General features: G+C 40.1%; 1 protein-coding gene across 1 annotated transcript; it reads left to right on the top strand.

Moving 5' to 3' along the window:
- The first annotated feature begins 744 nt into the window (after positions 1–744).
- NMUR2 (neuromedin U receptor 2) lies at positions 745–14,169 on the top strand. Its single transcript, XM_020283714.2, has 4 exons — positions 745–1,461; positions 8,429–8,513; positions 11,077–11,202; positions 13,952–14,169. Exons 1-4 carry the CDS (start codon positions 745–747, stop codon positions 14,167–14,169), a joined length of 1,146 nt encoding a protein of 381 aa, XP_020139303.1.
- The last annotated feature ends 455 nt before the right edge of the window (positions 14,170–14,624 follow it).

The raw sequence follows: 14,624 nt of genomic DNA, 5'->3' as shown, positions 1-14,624 counted from the left end.
CTATGGGTGTGCCTGATTCTGAAACCCACTTGCCTTTTGTTACAGCAAGGCACTGCCAAAAGAGACCAAAGTGTCTAGCAGCGCTAGCTGGTGGACAAGTGCCCTTTCAGGCTTTAGATTTTATCATTGATGCGGTCAAACCAAAAAAGTCACATTGATCATGCTTTCCCCCAGAGAGCCTTGAATGTCCAATGGAACAAGACAACTTGAGAATTCGATCGATCTCCCATGTCTGTCATGCTGTCCAGGTGACAAGGATCAATGGAGATTTGTACTCTTCTACCCAAAGATTCTGCAACTTTCATTTTTATTTCCACCCAGACTCCCACAGCTTTGCAACATGCATTGCTCCCAGTGCCCACCCCTTATTTAAGTCAGAGAGGCACGGTCTGGTCTGTGTCAGCTCTGCCTGCCCAGCTCCTTCCAATTCAGAGAAAGGTCTCTCCCTCCTCCCCTGCTCCCTGACACAATGCCAGCACTTCCATGCAGTCCTCTCTTCCTGTGCAGCCTGACGCGCACTCATTGGCCCACAGCCCGTCGAGGGGAGGGGCTTGTGTCCGGGGTCTCTTCAAAAGGGATCAGCGTGTGCTGAGCAGCCCAAGCTTGAAGCTGAAACACTCACTCTCTCCCAGCCCTCTTCCCCGAGCCTGTGCTTTCCTGGCTGCTTTCTCTTTCCTTTCTGGCTCAGCTTGAGACAGAGCCTCATACCAGGGGAGGCTCAGGTCTTGGATTTTATTGTCAGTGATGGAAAAACTTGATAATGCTTCCTGGATCCACCAGCAGGAGCTGGAAGATCCACTGAAGAAATACCTGAACAGCACTGAGGACTACCTGGCCTTCCTCTGCGGACCGCAGCGCAGCCACCTCTTCCTCCCCATGTCCGTCGTGTATGCGCTGATTTTTGCGGTGGGCGTCACAGGCAATGTCCTGGTGTGCCTGGTGATCCTGCGGCACCAGGCTATGAAGACACCCACCAACTACTACCTCTTCAGCCTGGCTGTCTCTGACCTCCTGGTCCTGCTCCTTGGAATGCCCCTGGAAGTCTACGAAATGTGGCGCAACTACCCCTTCCTGTTCGGGCCCGTGGGCTGCTACTTCAAGACAGCCCTCTTCGAGACCGTGTGCTTCGCCTCCATCCTCAGCGTGACCACGGTCAGCGTGGAGCGCTACGTGGCCATCCTCCACCCGTTCCGTGCCAAGCTGGAGAGCACCCGGCGGCGGGCCCTCCGCATCCTCGGCACTGTCTGGGTCTTCTCTGTCCTCTTCTCTCTGCCCAACACCAGCATCCACGGCATCAAGCTCCACTACTTCCCCAACGGGTCCTTGGTCCCGGGCTCTGCCACCTGCACGGTCATCAAGCCCATGTGGATCTATAATTTCATCATCCAGGTCACCTCCTTCCTCTTCTACATCCTACCCATGACTGTCATCAGTGCCCTCTACCTCCTCATGGGGCTCAGAGTGAGTATCCCAGCTGGCTGGCCTGAGGCAGCATCCTCTTTCTTTTTACACTGACTTAGGGTTCAGAGAAAAACTTAGAACTGGAGAAATTCAGAATTGGAAAGGGGACATAGAGAAAAACAAAGTGAGCTCAGATGGCAAACTGAGAATTTATAGGACCTCCCTCAAATTAGACAAATAGTAACCACAACTATGTATCATTTCCTTTATCTCATCTTCCATTATTTTTCCCTCCTTTCTTGTAGTTCTCATATCTAAGTGTTTCTAAGAATCACCTAGAAAACTTGCTATGGCTAGCAAGATGTAGGCCCCACCCTTAGGAAAATCTAATTCAGTAGGTCTGATGTGGAGGCTCCTTCTAGATAAGCACATCAGGAGATCTGGGGGTAGGTGGCCACATCTTGAGAGACACATCCTGCTCTCTCTCCTGCCCACCCACTGCCTGCATTGAAATTTTTCTCTGCACCAACTTAGTCTGAATATAACACCTGCCTATGTTATAGTCCAACACTTCTTTATGGTTGCTTGACCCTTTGGGTGAAATATCAGATTAAAATTGTTTAAAAAAAAAGCACTAATGAGATCACCTTGGACTCCTATTGAGCAGGTGGATATTAAGGGATGGGGAGGTAAACAGATCTCATGAGCTAGATGATAAGAAAGTGTAAATCAGAGATCTCTGGGATTAAGAGAAAAATATCACTTATTTTGCAACATATCTTGTAATCAGAGGGTCTTTTCCTATGCTCATGTTGGTAAACTGATTTCTCTTGGGGGGAGATCTAATTTAGCTGAGAAAAACTATTTTTGATAAGGGAAAAAGAAAGTCTATATAATTCCTCTACTGGTATATTCTGTACCCAAATTCATGGTGGTAAAAGTTCTCTACTGTGACAGTTTTATACCCATTTAAGGAGATAGCTTGTGTAGTAAACAGTTATGAGATCACTTAGACTCCCAGGTCCACAGCTGACACGTAATATCCCATTAGGAAAACCACATACTTCTCTTGGAAGTAGTTTTCCGTTATAAAATGAAAAGGTCACATCAGATCACATCTAAGGCTCCGTCTAGCTCTAACAGTCTATGATTACTTTAAAAAAAAAAAAAAAGGAAAAGCAAAACTCTGTGAGATGGAACAATGTAAGTTATAAACGAAAGGAGAACAAAACAGACATCATACTCACATCATATGCTTCAAGATGGCTCTGACAGCATATAGTATGTGACAACTAATAGACTCCCATCTCAGTCCATCTCTGAGAAAGGTGACTGTCAGAAATCAGTGCCCCATAGGTGGTCCTTTTAAATAACTATTGTCCCTAAGGTCAATGTTAAGGGCCAAGTAGGAAGAACAAATTCTGTGTCACAGACGTTTAGGCACACGAGTAAATCTGATGAGGTAGAGAGCTGTGCCCGTCGCCCCTGTATTCCCAGACACACACGTCAGCCCAGATCAGCTCGCAGCCATGTCTTAAGAATGCCCTGTGCATCTCACTGTGGAGAAAAATGTTCTACACAAGTCCAAATAAAGTCCACTGAGAAATTCCTACCCCAAACTCATCAATACCATCTCCAATGTCGAACAATCACTTATCTTGGGTCATTTGGGGAGATACTTAACTTTGAGTAGGACACGCACATTCTCCCCTCTAGCCTATGACATTAAGTTGCATTTTGCTTTATTGTCATGAATGCACAGCTGCCTTGTATCAGGAGCTAGGTGACATCTCAGTCAACAGCTTAGACACCATCCTGGTTTGCTTTGTCTGTGTAATGCAACTTATGACAGCTCGTTCTCAGGAAGGACGAGGCGTTACCCAGCGTACCAGAGGACATCAGGAGAGGAACTATGTGCTTAAAAAGTCACCCCTAGAAGAATTTTTAAATGTCTATACTGAAAGTCAGGGAAAGTAGGCCCTATTCTGTGGCAGTGACCTTATCCTCTTTGCACATGCTATACCTTTTGCCTAAATGTTCCCACTGTCCACCACCACAATCCTTTTTGCCTTTCTCTCATTTATCCTTTGTGTCATACTTCAGTCACACTTCCTCAGGGAAATTCTCCTGGATTCCCTAGATATATCTGGTCCCTGTTGTGGGTGCTCATGTGTCCCAGCAATTTTCCTTCCTTATAATTTATAATTCTATACTTGCAGACTCCTTAATTAATTTCCTTCTCCTTAAGTAGACTGTAAACTCAGTGAATGAATAAGGCGAAATTACTCCCCTCATTGCTGAGCTCCAGCTCCTCTACTTTTAAAATAAAAGACTAGAAACAGTATCTGTAAGGGACTTTTTGATCAAAGAGATTTAAAGAGACCCAAGCAATCCTACTGATTGTTAAGTAATTGACTCTCTTGGAATGTCTAAAGATGTGATTGACTCTGGAACTCACTGCCTTCAAAAGGCAGCAAACCCAAGACTGATGAAATCACAGGACTAGGGAAGGAGGAAGCCACGTGCATGCTCAAAGCTAACCATTCAGTCATGCTGCACCATCCCAGGACACAGTCTCCACTGAGCTGCTCTCCAGGGTTTGAACATGATGGAGATGGAAAATTGATAATGCCAGGGCAAGCTCCTCTCCTCTGCGAGAAAGTTCTGACCTAGTTCTTGTATCCCCTACATGTGGCTTTAATGCTTGAGTTGATGAGGATGGATATATGAATTGTAACAGAATTCAACCATGCCAACACAAGGTTGCTTCCTTCCTTCCTTCCTTCCTTCCTTCCTTCCTTCCTTCCTTCCTTCCTTCCTTCCTTCCTTCCTTCCTTCCTTCCTTCCTTCCTTCCTATAGATTGTGTTAAGATTGTAGAGATATTTACACAAAATCAATTATTATAATCTTGGTATTTTGAAACTAAATCTCCACAAACTATATAAATGAATAGCTGGTGAAGTGATGTCAATCAGTATAAACAACTAATTAAATAATATATCAACCTGAATGGTAATCAATCCCATAAACCTTCCCTTGTTTTGATTTTGCATAGCTAAATGGAGTAGGGTAGGAAGGTTTCTGAACTTTCTATATAGTAACCATAATTTTTCACTCCTCTTCTTGTAACCTGAGTTTTAAAATAAAAGTTTGGACCTAATGCAGTGGCTCACCTTATAATCCTAACACTTTGGGAGGCTGAAGCAGAAGGATCACTTGAGCCCAGGAGTTCGAGACTAGCATGGGCAATATAGTGAGACCCCCATTTCTACAAAAAATAGAAAAATTAGCTGGATGTGGTAGTACACACCTATAGTCCCAGCTACTCAGGAGGCTGATGCAGAAGGATAGCTTGAGACCCTGTCTTAAATAAATAAATAAATAAGGGGGTAGGTAGGAATAATTAATGGTTAAATATCTACTTTGCTAAATATCTGAAGGGAAATAAAATTAATCAATATTAAAGAAGACAGACAGATTGACTAGACAGATTTTGACTAGACAGATTTTTTAAATACTATTTTATGTTGAACACTTCAAATTTTGTTGGAACAATGTACAACATGCATAAATATTCAATTTTTCACTCTTCCTCTAGTTAGCTAATTGTTCGTTATAACCTAAGAAAGCTGCAAAGTGAGCAATGATTAATTGACATGATATTCTTTTCAGTGCAAACTATGTTTGTCCAGGAAGCCTTTCCATAAAAGAATGGTGTGAACTATTTGTTTGATGTTTAATTAAAAAAATTATTCCTTAGTGTGGAGAAATTGCCATAGAGAATTGTTCCACCCAACCAAAAATATGAATAATGACTAATAGATCTCAATACTTTTTTAGCGTTCTTAATTATGGAGTGAACCATACCTTGTAATAATTATACCTTTTTTAAAATGGCATGAAATAATTAGAGCCTTTAATAGATTTAATCTGAGATGAGTTAGTAAAGTCTGTGATTTGATGCATTGCTCTAACCTTGAACATGCTTTTCTTCTCCATGCTTTTGCCAGCTTCTTTGTATCAGCACAGGCACTCCTTGTGGGTGAGGGGTACCATGAGAGAGAGAATTTCTAGAAGAGACTTAGTAATCCACATGATTAGGCCCAGAGATATAAATAAATTTTTTAAAAATCAGTTCTCTCTTTTTTTTTTGATAAAGCTCTTATTTTTTAATTGGATACCTTTAATTGGGCACAATTTTAATTAGATAGGTTTATATTCTGTACCTGATGGAATAAAATTAAGAAGGCCTATGAATTTCAACATCCATTTCTGGCAACATTTTCTTTCTTTTTTTTTTTTTTTTTTACTTTCTAAAATGATTTATTGATATGTTTTCTTCACTTCATAAGTAACTTAAGGAGTCCTACTTGAATTGGCCACCTCATGACTGTTTCCTAACCCCTTGGAGATTTGGACATCACCCACTGTCCATTCCAGTTTTTACAGCAGGAAAAGTTTTCCTCTCCATGAAGCACACTGTTTAACAAGCTGGGTTTAATATTTACAGGCCTTTAGAACTAGATTCCTATTCTGAATCTTTTATTGACTATTTATAGTTCTGCATTATTGGAAAAGTTACTAAGTTCCCCATTTTCTCATGGGAGATCTTAAGCATTACAAGAACCTGGAGTTGAATGACCTGCACACTTGCCACGTGGGAAGTCTTCAACAAGTGCCGGTTATCTTGCAAAAATCAGTTTTCACTATATCTTTTGAGTAGACTCAAGACAATAATCAGAATCATAATAATAGCAATAATATAGAACTTGCTGAGTATTATGTGCGAGGTGCTGAGATAAGCCCTCTACATGCATGATTTTGTTTTACCATTGTGTTAATAACATCTTATCATCTTCAGTTTTCTCCCACCTAGTCCTAAATTACTGCACAATTACTCTACTATTTCTAGGTGACTCTAAAGGGTCAAATCTCACAAGACCTTTAATTCCTCACTTTGTGAAGACATGTAGAGAGCACCGATATAACCAGGACACAAATGGGCAGGTTGATTAATCACCCAAGTGAATACTTCAGGGCCCATGTGGTCCTGAGAGCTGCCTGATTTCAAGGAGCATATGTTTTTTTTGGGAGACAGGATCTGGATTTGTTGAACTTTAGAGGCAACTCTTAATGACCCTCTCTTTCAAGTCTTATTTAATTTTAAATACCTACTCTAAAACATTCCCTCAAAACACCATCTAGGTCAGGAAGCCTGCTGTTTCTTAGAGCGGTTTGTTCCATTGTTGCATATAGTCATATCAATTTTTCCTTACCTCAAGTTGAAATCTATCTCCTTGTAACTCAATATATTGATCCTAATCTACCCCTGAGACTATATAAAATAAGTCAAATTTTCTCTTCCACTTGATGGCCCTCATCAATCATTCAGGACCTTTTTTTGTATTGGCAATGAGAGAACCCCAACTCAATCTGGCAAAACATGAATGGGAACGTAGACCTGAAATATTCGGAAGTAGAGCTCACTCTACTGTGAGATTAATCTGGAAGAAAACACACAGTGCCTTCAAGGACCCAGCTTTATTTCTATTTCTTGGCTCTTCTTTCTATGGTGTTCATTTCAACCTCAAACTCCATCTAACTGTCCGTTGGTGGCTTCAAGCACCTTCCTCATGATAGGGAAAAAAAAAAAAAAAAAGGTTTGTTATGCCAAACCTCCTGTACAGAGAAGAAGGGCTCCCTCTGTCAGTCCCAATAAAGAAAGAAGTAAAACTTCCATTCCCAGAAGTACAAACAAATATCTGAAATCTCGTTGACCCCAATTATCCGATCACAGTGACTGGGGGACAAGGCAGGCTGCTTGGCTAAGTTGTTTAGAGACTGTGACTGGAGCTGGACCTGGGGGCTATTCTCATCCAAATCCATGACTACAAATAGGGAAGAGAGAGATTCCCTAAGGGAAAATCAGGATGCTATCTGTAAGAGAAGGGAGTAAACGTTAGAGAACCAATAAGCAAAAATATACTAACTATACTACACTAATGTCTAGATATTTGATGGTAGTTTATCATGATCCCTTAAAGCTTCCTTTATCTGGCTCAACATCCCCATAAACTAAAAAATATATGAATTAAAAAGAAAAACTGTCACAACTCGATGAATGATGTAGATCTTTAGTGCTTTGGGAGTTCAGAGGAAGGAGAGGGCAATGGACTGAAGTGGCCACAAAAGTCTTCCAGGAGTAGGTGGGACTTGAGCTGAACAGGAAAAATTGCATGTGCAGGTAGTATTGATATTTCAAATTTTCAGATGTTACATCAAGGATCAAAACATCTTCCACCTAGGAGGAATATATTTTAACATACAAACTCAGAAACACATGCACCCTTACTGATATTAAAAATATTGGTAAAATAGCCATTTCCCAAATTGTACTTGTCAAGGTAGTACAAGGTAATTCACTAAAAACAGTTGGAAAACGTGATTTCCCTTTAGACTGGGATGCAGGTAGGAGATGTGAGTATAAAATGGGGAAAGTGGTTAGGAAGAAGGATGATATACTATCCTCCTTGAAGATTTGTGATGCCTGTTAGTATATTAAAGGTTCTGAGAAGACTCACAATGAAGACTGAACTTTCTTGTAGCAGGAATAATACCTGCTTTTGTACTGTCTACCTGTCATGTAGCAGACAGATCTCACTTTAATTGATGCCTAATGTTACTAAATGAATAGATGAATGAATCAAAAAGTTAATCCAATTGTTGTTTTTTTTTACTTTAGAATTTTAAGTTTTTCATGGAACACCTATTAATGTGCTACATACCTAGGGTTCTACAGAATTGCATATGAAAAATGGTTGCACTCCAACTTGGCCACAATCATCTATCCATTTGGTTAGACTCAATTCTACCTCCAACTTACCGTTAAACATTTGACATATTCTTATATTTCTCTAAGTCTCAGTTGTCTTCAAAACAAGTGTTAGATTTGTGTCACTCAGATTGTTAAGGAAGAAAAAAAAAACTGCTTTCCTTTCTTACCATCTCTTTCTACTCCTTTTCTAGCTGAAGAAAGACAAATCCCTGGAGGCCAGTGAAGCAACTGCGAATCTTCAAAGACCCTCCAGAAAATCAGTCACCAAGATGCTGTGTAAGTCCTCGATTTTGTTTTGTTTTATTCGTAAGAACAAAGGAGTTGCATTTGGTAGTGAAGTCAGATTCAAAATTATCCTTAAACATAATATTTGTGAGAATAGATTAAGACCAAGAGATAATGAAGACATTAGGTAATGTTCTAGATAGATACTAGGTGGACTATCTTTCTTGGTTTACTCAAGCTCCTAGGACCTGCCCGTTTTGTTTCATTTTTTGTTTTGAACCCTCAAAACAACATGCTAAATTGCATCCACTGTAATACGCTGTGTGGTGTTTGGTAAATTGCATCCATTCTCTGAGCCTTTCAGAATCACTTTCTTCCTCCTCTATAAAATGGGCAGGTGGTTTTTTAACCTACTTATGTTACGGGTTTTCTTTTAAAATATGATAAAATCTGCAGACTCTCCACTCTGAAAAACATACAAATGCACATATAAAAGATATTTTACAATCCTTTTCAGGATTGTAACCACCTAATGTACTCCATGGGATCATTTAATTCCAGATTAAGAACATTTGGCCAAGAGCACCTCTAAGTAGTCATTTTGCCTATGACCTTGTATAACTTTGTATCATAGTATGCTTGTGTATATATAAGATGCTAAAAAAATATATGCAAGTACTAACCCACAAACTCTCCCAAAATAATGTTATAAAAATATATGATTTAGCACTAGTCTCTGAAAGTTACTGATGAGGGAAAGGAGATTTATAATACACTTTTCAAATAAAAACCTAAGGTTTGGAAGAAACAAATCCTCAAGAATAATATGCATATGAAACATTCACTATGTGGTAATTGTGAACAAAAAACTGTTAAGTCACTGAAGTTGGTCTTTTCAACTCTAATAGTCATCTTCTTAGAAATATTTTAGCCCTTGTTGGCACCTGACTTTCCCTACTAAGGAAACAAGTGTCTTCATTATTTCTTCCCTTTTCTCTTTGATGATAATCTATTCTCACAAAAAGATTTGAAGCTCACTCACATTGAAGTCACAATAACGAAATACATTACAAGTATTTGCCTAGAAGGAGGTTCAATATTAACAGAAATTAAATTTTTAACTAAAGGAAATTATAGGCAATAGAGAACAGATTAGGGAATTTTTCTTGGGGGCAGAAGAAGCTTCCAGATATTTCTGAAACCATACCACAGAGGCAGATGACTTACTCTGAAAGTGTTTAATGCCAATAGGAAATATAGGTACTATTTACCATGAAAACTTCAAACATGCACACAAGCACAGCAAACTATCTATAAAATGAATGCCCATATACCCCACACTTGGCTTCAAAAATTATCAGCTCATAACTAATCTTATTTCGTTTTATACCCTTATACCCTCCACGATTATTTTGAAGCAAATCTCAAGCATCATGTCATAGCAAAGGAAAGTATTCTATGATTTCAGAAGAGAAAAAAATACATATTTATAATTGTGGAGCTTAAATGCCCCAAAGAGAAACTGCAGTAGCACCAATCTCTGTTTTGAGCACTGAAAATAAGAAATTTGAAGGAATTCTGTGCTGTATTGATTTATAATATAATACACCCATCCTCTTGCAATCAAAAGATGCTTGTAAAGTAATATTATGCTTGTGGTTGTTCGATCTTCCTCTCTCTCATTCCCCACCCATTACAGAATTTGTAGTTATTGAATTCAGAGAAACTACTATTTTGGGAGTAACAAGATGAATTCATACATATATTTAACAGTTCGTTATTAATCTATGACTTTAAAGAATTCCAACTGCTTAAATCCAACCATCTATATACCAGTTTGTGTAGCTCCGACAATCTACTTGCAATAAGCTTTACTTTCCACAACAAAATGTTTTCAGAACTTTGAAATAAGTTAAATAGTATTTAATGATCTAAAGCTTCAATCCCCAACCCCTGGGCTTGGACTGGTACCAGTCTGTGGCCTGTTAGGAACCAGGACACACAGCAATGGGTGAGCTACCAAAGCTTCATCTGTGTTTACAGCTGCTCCCCATCACTCCCATCACCAACCGGGCCCCACTTCCCGCCAGATTAGCAGCTGCATTCGATTCTCATAGGAGCACAAACCCTACTGTAAACTGCACATGTGAGGGGTCTAGGTTGTGAGCTCCTTATGAGAACCTAATGCCTGATGATCTGAGATGGAGCTGAGGCGGTGATGCTAGCTCTGGGGAGAGACCAAAAATATAATAAATGCAATGTGCTTGAATCATCCTGAAACCATCTGCCCTCCGCCCCCATGGACAAATTGTTTTCCATGAAACCTGTCCCTGGCACCAAAAAGATAGGGGACCACTGATCTAAAGGAAACTAACATCATACAAGAAACCTTGTACAATCATATGGAAAACTGATCTTAGATCTTATACAATTGATTAGCATGTTTAAATATTCTATATTGAGGCTCTTTAGGATCTAGTTTGTCTGAAACAGTTATAAACTTAACAAGGTGGAGGGAAAAACTGCTAGAAGGAATGGATAACTCAGAGTAAGCACTGTATACCTGTCCTTGCACAGACTGCCTTTTGCTTTCCCATTTTTCATCCTTTTCCAGTTGTTTTGGTCTTAGTGTTTGCTATCTGTTGGGCCCCATTCCACGTTGACCGACTCTTCTTCAGCTTTGTGGAGGAGTGGACCGAATCCCTGGCTGCTGTGTTTAATCTCATCCACGTGGTGTCAGGTAAAAGCTCAGTTGGTTTGGTTGCATGCCAAGTGTCCAGATAATTGCTTCTTCGTTACCTTGCTTAGATACCTGAATATACTGATTCATCTGGGGACCTTCTAGATTGTAATAAAGACACTTGATTTTTATTTTATTCAAGGATTGATTAGGTATGGTACTGGTCCAAAAATACATATACCAGATCACTATTTCAGAAGCTACTTTATGGGAAATCTCAGTTCTAAGTGTGATGTGTATGGCAGGGAATTGTTCAAGAAGTGATGCCTTTGGTTATCCTTCCAAATGGCCATGCAATTAAGCTGGCTCTTGTTTAGTGAACATCCGTGTCCCTGAAATCTCGTATTGCTTTCAGCAAGTGTTGCATCTCCATGAAAGCCAACAAGGGTATTATTCCCGGGGGCATCAAAGTCTGCCTTGAGGCTACTTTGACTCTGCTTGTCAAGGACACCACAGAATATGTTGGAAAGAGTGGTGGGAATGTCACTAAGTCAGATGACACAGAGTTGCACCTCAGTTCCACCACTGATATTCTGAGTGCTCTGGAGCAGATGGCTTCCTTCATGCCAAAGTTTCCTCAATTGTAAAATGACAGTAATGCCTGCTCTGGACAAACCATGGACCAATGGCACGAAGAAAATGCAATAATAGATATTAAAAGGCGTTTTAAGCTATAAAATGCTGTATGTCTTTCTATAATCCCCACAACAACGTTGTTAAGTGGATAATATCATCAACATTTTATAGTCAAAGAAACAGTTTCACAAGAAGAAATAATTTGCCCAAAGGCACTCAGCTGGCAAGTAGTTAAAAAAGGGCTCAACCCCTATCATCTAACTTCAAGTTCAGTATCTTTCCTCCAAACCAGAGCAGAGAATGACTACCCAGGTCTGTCCTTCTGTCGGTGTGACTGTCAGCCTTAGGTTCAGACCTCTTCTATCTCCCCATCTCTGCTAGGCACTGGCTGATTCTATGGGCTCTTTAGGTTATCAAAGACATCACCAGAAAAGAAAAATAAGATCAGGTTTTGCAAAGTAAGCTCCAGATTTGCACAGAGCAAAAACAATAGCATCCATGTGTGCACTGAATACCATGTGCATTATCTACTTTCTATCACCCTCTCTTTTGTACTTAGTAGACCTTATAGCTTATATCTGGACATTAGTACTTTTGTGTTCAATCATTTATCATTCAAGGCCAATTCTCAAAAATATTTCTACCTCTTAGTTTATCCTTGTAAGGATAAACTCAGTCTGAGAAAAACAGGAGTGTTTAAATAAATTGGAAAACACTATAAGTTCAATGAGACTTGACCAGTTGACCATACCTATCCAGATACATCAAGGCAACCAGTTTAAGATTTTCAAATTATGCATTTAATAATGACATTATTCTGTTAAGATACTATCTCTACTCTCCTTACTTTGCAAACTATATGAAGTCTAAAGCTCTAAAAACTTGTGGAAAATGCCCCCAACTTGCCTTTTTATTCTCCAAGTTATAGTATTTCCATCCATAGACCATACACTTCTCAAACTGATAAATTAGAGAGTTAGGCACATTGTCCCTGTACAATATAACCATTCCTGCCTCTGCACATTTGTGCATACTATGCCTTCTACCTGAAACACCCTTTCCTACCTTCCTCAACTATCTCCGACCCATTCCAGGGTCTGGCTAGAGTCCAATCACCCCCTACACTAAATTTTCATGACCATAATGGTCCTTATGTTCATGCCTTAAAGTTCCTAGAACATAATAAGGGTTCATTTAGCATTTATTTCTTAAAGGAAACACCAGTATCTATAAATGTTCTCCTTCAATATTCCTCCCTGCCCAATCTTTGCACAGGCCGTATAGCACTCGGAATGTCCTGAACCATATAAATAAGGACCACAAGGAACATGTTGAAAACAGTACCTATCATTTGTCTTAGCCATTGCCAGCCTCTCTATGGATGGTATCTTAACTTTATCCTCACAATAATTCAGGGAGATGGGTTAGGCTGGAATTTTCATCCCCATTTTGCAGAGAAAGAAACTGAATTGCCAGTGTTTATCTAAAGTCACAGAATAAACCATGGCCAAGATCAGAAACCAGGTCCTCTGATCCCCAACTTTAGGCTCATTTCAGGCCTTGGAGAAATAAAATAGAATATGGCAATAAAGGAAGAGTATATACCAAACAGAAAAATGACAATGTGCAAGACATTTGGTCAAGAAAATAAATGGTAAGACACAATTGTTCATTAAGGTGCCAGAGCTTTTGAAGGAAAAGCGTAGGTAGGGAAAGGAGATTGGGGAATATTTCTTTGAAGAGATAGCTAGCATTATAAGGAATCTCAGTGGGACTAAAGCTTGACTTATTTACCATTCCTCCATTACTTGCAGAATTTAAGTGAAATTCCAAGGAGACAGAAACATCTTTCCTTCCTCTGATATTTAAGCATCTCTTGTCAATGCTATGGGAACATGTTCTTTAATTAAACAAGTAGGGATCAAAGGAAGTTGCTGAATATCTTAGAGAGAGCCCATGTCAGTCTAAATTTTTCCAAGGTTCTTTAATCTTTCTGTATTTGATTCCTAAATGCACAGGTGGAAGATCTGTTCAGAGCATTTTGTATTCCCAATTAGAGTCTTGCATATATTATTACTTCCAAAAGAGGCAATGGCAGGGATTCTAGGCCTTTGGAAATACTTATGCTTCTCCCTTCATGCCTCTGCCTCCATTTTAATCCGCCACACTCCAGGTGTCTTCTTCTACCTCAGCTCAGCTGTCAACCCCATTATCTACAACCTACTGTCTCGCCGCTTCCGGGCAGCCTTCCGGAATGTGTTCTGTCCTTCCTGCAAACAGTGGCACTCCCAGCATCACACGCAGAGGCCACCTACCCAGCGGAACATCTTCCTGACAGAGTGCCACCTTGTGGAGCTGACCGAATATTCAAGCCCCCAGTTCCCTTGTTAGCTGTCCGTCTGCACCTCTCACCTGTGCACAGCCCTCTGAACTGGACAGGCACCGCGAAGGAACTATCAAAGGAGCCACCTTCAGGAGGCCTGGATTCTTTCAGAGTGGACTTTCCTCTATGCCTCAGGACTGCAGGTAGGGACAGCCCATAATCTGTGCCTTGGTATGTGATGTTAGGGAGGCTGAATGGCTCTTAGTACTCATGTGCCCATTTCTAGTTGTTTTTTGTTTTTGTGTTTTTTAATACATGTGAAAACTGAGACTTAGATCTGGGTCTAAACTCCAGAACACCTGATTTTTAGCTATCTTTCCACTCTCATTACTGCCTCGTGTCCCTTCCCTAGTCCATGGAGAGAACATAACTGGCAAAGCACGGCACCTATACCTTGGGTAACTGCCACCAATGGGAATGGCTTTTCCTGAGTCATCTATACTCTGAGTTAAGCTGTCACTCC

Source organism: Microcebus murinus, chromosome 21 (genome assembly GCF_040939455.1).
Source record: "Microcebus murinus isolate Inina chromosome 21, M.murinus_Inina_mat1.0, whole genome shotgun sequence".
Lineage (NCBI taxonomy): Eukaryota > Metazoa > Chordata > Mammalia > Primates > Cheirogaleidae > Microcebus > Microcebus murinus.
This window is presented reverse-complemented; position numbering and strand designations above follow the sequence as displayed.

Bases quoted from the DNA above. Each gene is read 5' to 3' on its own strand.
- NMUR2 (XM_020283714.2), top strand. From the start codon at position 745: ATGGAAAAACTTGATAATGCTTCCTGGATCCACCAGCAGGAGCTGGAA. The intron at 1,462-8,428 runs GTGAGTATCCCA...CTCCTTTTCTAG, and splicing joins ACCTCCTCATGGGGCTCAGA to CTGAAGAAAGACAAATCCCT. The intron at 8,514-11,076 runs GTAAGTCCTCGA...ATCCTTTTCCAG, and splicing joins ATCAGTCACCAAGATGCTGT to TTGTTTTGGTCTTAGTGTTT.